Source organism: Triticum dicoccoides, chromosome 5B, assembly GCF_002162155.2.
Source record: "Triticum dicoccoides isolate Atlit2015 ecotype Zavitan chromosome 5B, WEW_v2.0, whole genome shotgun sequence".
Lineage (NCBI taxonomy): Eukaryota > Viridiplantae > Streptophyta > Magnoliopsida > Poales > Poaceae > Triticum > Triticum dicoccoides.
Genome location: NC_041389.1, coordinates 514,061,547 through 514,068,543, shown reverse-complemented (window position 1 = coordinate 514,068,543; position 6,997 = coordinate 514,061,547). Strand labels below are relative to the sequence as shown.

Genomic DNA, 6,997 nt, shown 5'->3' with positions numbered 1-6,997 from the left:
TTTAGTCCCGGTTCGTGTCTCAAATCGGGACTAAAGGTTCAAACTCTACCCCCCTTATCGCCTTTTCAGTTTTGTAAAAAAGAAAGAAAATGAGAAAAACTTTAAAAATTAAAATCCTTCGAGATGTAGTTATGTTACTACATCTACTTGTTAGGAAAATTAAAAAACTTAAATTTGGACATGTTTTGCAAAAAAGTGTTATGAAAAAGTAAAACGGTCATATCTTTTGCATATGATGACGAAAAAAAGCATAATATATCAAAAAAATCAGCACGAAAATCTGCATCCAATTTTGACCGCCGTAGGCCTGTTTGCAAATGTTTAGAATCCTCAAATTCTGAAAGGAAAAAGGATATGCTCAAATTTTAGTTTTTTTTTACTTTTCATTAAATCTGGTCAAACTACTTATTCAAGAAATATTAGTGTTAATAAATAATTATTTTTAGTTTTTTTGAATTTTGGTCAAACTATGGTCAAACTACTTATTCAAGAAATATTAGTGTTAATAAATAATTATTTTTAATTTTTTTACTTTTGGTCAAACTATGGTCAAACTACTTATTCAAGAAATATTAGTGTTACTAAATAATTATTGTTTTTTAAAATAATAGTTTCAAACTCAAACGGTGGGACATGCTCAAGTTCAACTCCTAAGAGTTAATAGGATTGACAGCTTAGTATTGTTAGGAAAACAACAAGTGCAGACTTGGAAACTAGGGGGAATAGAACTCGAAAGTTAAGCATGCTCAGGCTGGAGTAGTGAGAGGATGGTTGACCTGCCGGAAAGTTAGACAATTTGGAATGAGTGGTTCATAATTGAGCAGTGATGATGGATGATTAGAGATTAAATTGTCAAATAATTCAGAAATTTGAAAATAAGAAAGAAAAAATCAAAAAAATCAGAAAAACAATTTTTTTTAAAAAGATCCTTTAGTCCCGGTTGGTGACCGTGACTAAAGGTGGAGCTCCAGACAGCGGCCACATGGAACTCCTTTAGTCCCGGTCTATAAGCAAACCGGGACTAAAGGTTTGGGCTTTAGTCTCGACCCTTTAGTCCCGGTTCCAGAACCGGGACTAAAGGCCCTCTGAAACCGGGACAAATGGCCCATTTTCTACTAGTGTTCTAATACATGTGTAACATTTTCCTTTCATGTTTACAATTTTTAATACATGTGAAACATTTCCCAAAAACACGTTAAACATTTATTTTAAATGTAGTAGCACTTTCTTTAAGTTTTATATGGCAACTTATTTTTTTTCTTTTTTCAAATGGGAAAAATAATATAAAAAACATGAACTTGAAAAGGAATAAAACGAAAGGTGTGCGGGCCCATAGGAGCGCCATATATAAAAATTATAGAAATTGCTTGAAGAGGTATATTGTAATGCAATATATACAGTCTAGCTCATTCATTATTATCCACAAGCAGCGTATGTCTGTGTGTTTAGCTTGTGTGGGCTAAGCTACCAGCGACATGTAGATTTTCTAACTTTTTTATGTAATTAAATAAAATTCAAGGCGGTTTCCTGCAAAAAACAAAATACTTCAGAGCGTATACGAAACGTATGTGAGACATACTGCAGGACTGGTTTGTCAAGTTTAAGGACCTTATTGAAGCAGTATTCTCAAGTTCTAGGACCGTGTTGAAACAATTTCTAAGTTTAAGGATCATTGTGGACATTGCTACCAAGTTTAAGGACCATACACTCGTGGGGGAAAGGACCGAAATATTTTTTTACTGTGAGAACTTATACGAATAAGCCAACTCCACATTCTCAACAAGTGCCTGTAAAGATTGAACTATACCAAAAAAAACCTCAAACTAAGATACATAGGCCCGTTCGTATTCTCTCTGCTCCTCCACTCCGCGGAGTTGGTGGAGCTCGGTGTTCGCAGCTCCGTTAAAGTGAGGTCCGCTCCGGGAGCAGAGTTAAGAGAGCGGAGAGGAACCGAACGCTCCCATAGTAACCTGGCCTTTGACCGGAGTTTCTACCCTATTTGTGGCAGTGTTTAACTGTTTGGAGGTCATAAAATCGCTTGTGAAGGTTGTGACCGTACAAATGTCGAAAATGTGTCTTGAAGCCCAAGCTCCATGGAGCCATTTATGAAAAAAAAAGTAACAGAATAAAATTTTGTCTGTTTTGTGTAGCTCCCATGTTACACCAAATTTTTTTGCGGGTGTCCATGTTACAATATCTCCCAATAAAATTTTATACATTGGCAGAATACTTGTATACATACATGTGATAATTTGTCTGAATGTTTTGAAAATTAATATAATTCTAAAAAACTAGGTTACCATGTAGCCCGAGCTCCAACGTTTTCACTTGTATTGTCTGTGTGCCCTTCTTTTTCTTGCGAAATTTCTTTATGCACCCTTGCCGTCTTGCTTGAACCAGCATACCCTAAAAGTGTAAAAAGAATCAGCCAAATGATTCTCCGGCAAACATTCTATTTATTTTTTATCGGTTGAATGGGTAAGGCTTCACCTTCACTAACAAAGCAAAACAAATAACAGTTTTGCTCACGTCTCAGTCGATGATATATTCTTCTGATCTTCCATCGAGATTCCTATAATTTTTTTTCTTTCTATTTTTTCCATTTCTTCTTATATACATTCCTTCCGTCTCAAAATAAGTGTCTCAATTTTATATTTATTTTAAGACGGAGGGAGTATGTCACTTGACTGAGACTTGATTATATCTCAGAACTCTATTTTGAACTAAATGGATTAGGGTAAACACGACAATAAAGATCGTTGCTAAAGTAAAATAAAAATCGAATTGGCCGTGTTTTGAATAAAATCCGGAGTAGCACTAAGCTTGTTTGCAGCTGGATCTCTAATCGGCACGTTTCACCATTACGATGCCTCCGATCGAGGACGTGAAGGAGGAGCGAGCTGGACGGTCAAACGCCCGAGAAAGGAGGGGTCAAACGCCGTCGTCGCATCAAAAAGCTCTTCGATGTCGTCTAGAGCTCTGGCTCCGCTCTTAAAACCATGCCGTGCATGCGCTTTCGCCGCCCCCCAGATTAATCCGCCCACAATTCCCTGCACGGTGTCGTCCTCTCCTCTCGACCGATCTCGGGGAAAACCATGCCCGCCGACCCGTCAGCTGTCACACACACACACAGAAGCAATGCAACTGGAATGATGACCGGGCAGCCGCCGCACGCGCGCGCGCCCCGGGCCGGGGGCCGCGACAGGAGGCACAATCACGCCCCGGCCTCTCCGTCCGGCCAGCCGGCCACAGAGGCAGGCTAGCTAGCCACTCTTGTGCATGCACCGTGCTTGAACTTTAATGGCCCGCATGGCGCGCGTAGCACGAAGCTCGTGCTCCGTGATGGGTAGATCGTCTTTACCGGACACGGGCGATGGCGGTGTCCGGGCAGGGCCCGGCACCGGGCGATCTGTGGCAGCCGCTGCGGGTTTGTGAAACATAGGCGCGCCGGCACATGCACGGCCGGACGAATGTTTTTACTGTTGCGTGCAGTGCACATGTACAGACCACAGGCTAGCTAGCTAATTTAAGCTACTCGTCTCACTAGCTGGGGATCGATACAGGGCAGGGGCTTTGCATCTTATTCTTTACGGCTGGGCAGGGGAGGGAGTTTTAGCGGGACATTCATGCATGCACGTGCCCACTTGCGGGATACCTGTCCCCTGCCCCGTCGCCGGATCTCCTGTGCATGCATGCCGGTGGCGGCTTGACCGGCTCCATCGCCGGCTACCGTTAACGTGTTGGCCAGGCTTGATATTCCATGGGCGGCTTCCCGTTTCAGCAGCCCTTCCCTGGTGTGAACTTAACTAGATTGTACTTCTGATAGAAAAGTTTAAATGATGCCGATACGTACGGTTAACGTGTTGAATAGTGTATAAAGATGCCTGTGGACAGTCAGTCTGAGTATAATGATCGGTGCGCGCAAGTTGTGGCGGCGCGCGGTACGTCGTCGTCTTAGAGCATAATTGGTTTGCTACCAACATTTAGCATTGCCAATATTTAGCAAGCCAACATTTGGCAAAATCAGAAGTTGCCAAAATTTGGCAACTTTTTGAGAGACTGGCAACGAGAATTGGCAAGCAATCAATGTCTAGCCAATATTTGGCAGTTATCAAAATTTGGCATGCCAACTTTTGGCATCAAACCAATTATGCTCTTAGTTAGTTTATCATTGCATGTGGTAAGCTGCAAATGTTCGACTTGGCATTGCCTCGTTAAATTTCGTTGAGAAACCAGACAATGGTTGCTGCACGAACTATCGAAGACGGTCACGGCTGAGCTGATTTTCTTTGTTTAGTGGTGACCACGGAGGCAGCCACGCAGGAGACCGGGGAGTCGACGTGGCGGCCCGCCGGTCGGGTCCTACGAGAACAGCGGTGCCAGGGTTCGTTGCCGGCCCGCACCCAACCCGACCGCCGCCCGCAGCCCCTGTCCCCGCCCGGGATCCTCTCTGCGCCTGCGCGCAACCGCCGGATGACCCATACCACGCCGCCTCCTCGCTGGCGGGCACCACCCTGCTCCCCCTCCCCCTCCCCGCCTCAGAGGATCGGGTAGCGCACGTTCGTACCAACGGCCGGCGCGGTGTATATATACGGGAGCACCGGCCAGCCAAAGCTTGCCATCACGACGACGACGGGCGCCTTCTGCTCCCAGCCTCCCAAACTTCCAGCTTCTGAACCCACCGACCAATCGTACAGTACATTCATTTGAGAGTGATGGGGAGCTACGGCGGAGACGATGGCGGCGTGGAGCTGACCGAGCTGACGCTGGCGCCGCCGGGCGAGAGGGCGCGGAGGGCGAGGCGGGCGAGGAAGAGCGTCGAGGCGGCGGCGTTCGTGAAGGTGAGCATGGACGGGACGCCGTACCTGCGCAAGGTGGACGTGGCGGCCTACGGCGACTACCTCGAGCTCCTCCAGGAGCTCAACGCCATGTTCTACTGCTGCTCCATCGGTAAGCAACCAAAGCTTCAGCATCTCAAATGGACAGCCATGTTAAGTACAGTAAGATCTTGTGCACTGATCAATTCAATGCTCGTGCATGTATGTATATGCAGGCCTGATGGACGGGTACGGCCAGTGGGAGCACGCCGTGGTGTACGAGGACGGCGACGGCGACTGGATGCTCGTCGGCGACGTGCCCTGGGAGTAAGCACCACCGCACCAATTGTTCGATCGCGCCGTCGCACTATGCAATAATGCAAATGTTCTGATCTCGAACTGTTGTGTGAATCTGCAGGATGTTCGTGTGTTCGTGCAGGCGGATGAGAGTGATGCGAGCGTGCGAGGCGAGAGGGCTGAGCGCCAACGCGTGATGACAGACCAATTTGGTGCCGCAGGTGAGGATTCGCCAAAAGTCTCACAGGCTAACAGAACTGCAGGGTCTTCATTAAAAAAAAGAATTACATATTTAAAAAAAATTGAACGAAATGTGGTTGAAGTTTGACCTGATACTAAACTGACAGCTTACTAAAGGAATGTTTATCCCGTTTCAGATCTTGGGTACGTGTAGATATGATCTGAACCTCTTGCATGTCGCTCCAGTGGGTGTGACAGCGATGAGGAACCAAGGAAGCAAGACGATGACGCGATTCCGACGAGGCCATGCAGATACGATCCCGTACCTCTACGCCAAGATCGACCGGCGTGCCATCAGTTGGGAATAAAATGTTGGTTGACTAGGATAAAAATATAGTTTCGCCGATATGAGCCTCATCTCATCTTGTTGCTTCTGGCATGAGGCCGACGATACGGGTTGACTTGGCGAGATCCCAGTATTCTAGTACTGCTAGTGTAGTTCAATGCCTCATCAATCCTTCGGTTCCATCTAGCTAGTTAATTTCTTCGGCTGTTTGTCACATGTACATGGATCAAGAGTTTGTGTACCTCCCAATTTTTGATGAAATGTGCTTAATTCGCCTTGAATTTGGAACATCTATTTCTCTTCGGACCTCCAACTTGGAGGAATCTTGAAGAGCGGGGCAACTTTGTTTGTTGTATTCATTGTTGACCAGCAACAATCCACCGAAACTAACAAGAAGACCAACATCGATTGAACCCCACAATATCCGGCGGAGACACATCTCCCAACGCTCTCCGACAACGCTAAACACATCATTGGGATGGGAATAAAAACGTGGGAGACATTATTCTTCATCACCACAACCCCGACCAAGATATTGAAACTAAAGAACGAGATCAGGATCTCTCCCGCCGGCGGGGAGCTGACCTCCAAGGCCCAAAGGCCATCGGAGGCGAGGCGGACTGGCGGCGGCGTCAGCGGGAGGAGGAGGAAACCTAATCACATTGCTCATAAGATAGGGAGCGTGTGCGCGTGTATTCATAGGGGTGAGTATATGCGCGTGTATTCATAGCAGAAGAAGAAGGTCACCGTCATTGCAACCGGGCTGGCGAGCCTGCAAATGGATGAGCTCACCGGAGGCCAGCGCTGAGGATGCCCTAATGGAAGGCGGTCGATGACGAGCCGGTGCCAACGCTATCGTTGGCCCATGCCGGCATCACCATGGGTGAGCCCCGTGCTTAGTACACTGACATGGGTTGGCAGGCGCAGGCCGAAGAGGCCTACAACTTCCACCTCCTCGAGCACTGCGCGCAAAGGAGCAACTCGCGGCCAGCACATGCATCGCGATGGGCGTGGACGTGGGCGAGCAGGAGATGCTGCTCCAATCCTACCGCTCCGCCCGCAACATCTGCAGCGACCGCTGGCGGTACCGCTTCCATGAGGCGGATGTAGAAGCCACCTTCAAGGAGATCGACGAGGTGACTGATGAAGTTTACGACAAGGACGAGGAAGACATCGCCAGCTTCGCCTCGGCTATGCCCCCCCCCCCCTCCTGCTAGGACAACGAAGCCGACACGTCGGCGGGCGCTGCTGGCAGCGAGGAAGAGTAGAGCATGGGAGGCCGCCGGTGCTCGGGTCCCAAGAAGGCAACTACTCCTCCCCTCCTATTGAAGCTAAGCTTAGCGGGCTCATCATCGTC

The 6,997-nt window shown here is 47.4% G+C and overlaps 1 protein-coding gene across 1 annotated transcript; it reads left to right on the top strand.

The window, feature by feature from the left end:
- The first annotated feature begins 4,641 nt into the window (after nt 1-4,641).
- On the top strand, nt 4,642-5,904 carry LOC119305937 (auxin-responsive protein IAA26-like). The gene is made up of 4 exons (XM_037582323.1): nt 4,642-4,950; nt 5,054-5,144; nt 5,236-5,335; nt 5,492-5,904. Exons 1-3 carry the CDS (start codon nt 4,716-4,718, stop codon nt 5,309-5,311), a joined length of 402 nt encoding a protein of 133 aa, XP_037438220.1. The 5' UTR covers nt 4,642-4,715; the 3' UTR covers nt 5,312-5,335; nt 5,492-5,904.
- Nucleotides 5,905-6,997: the final 1,093 nt, after the last annotated feature.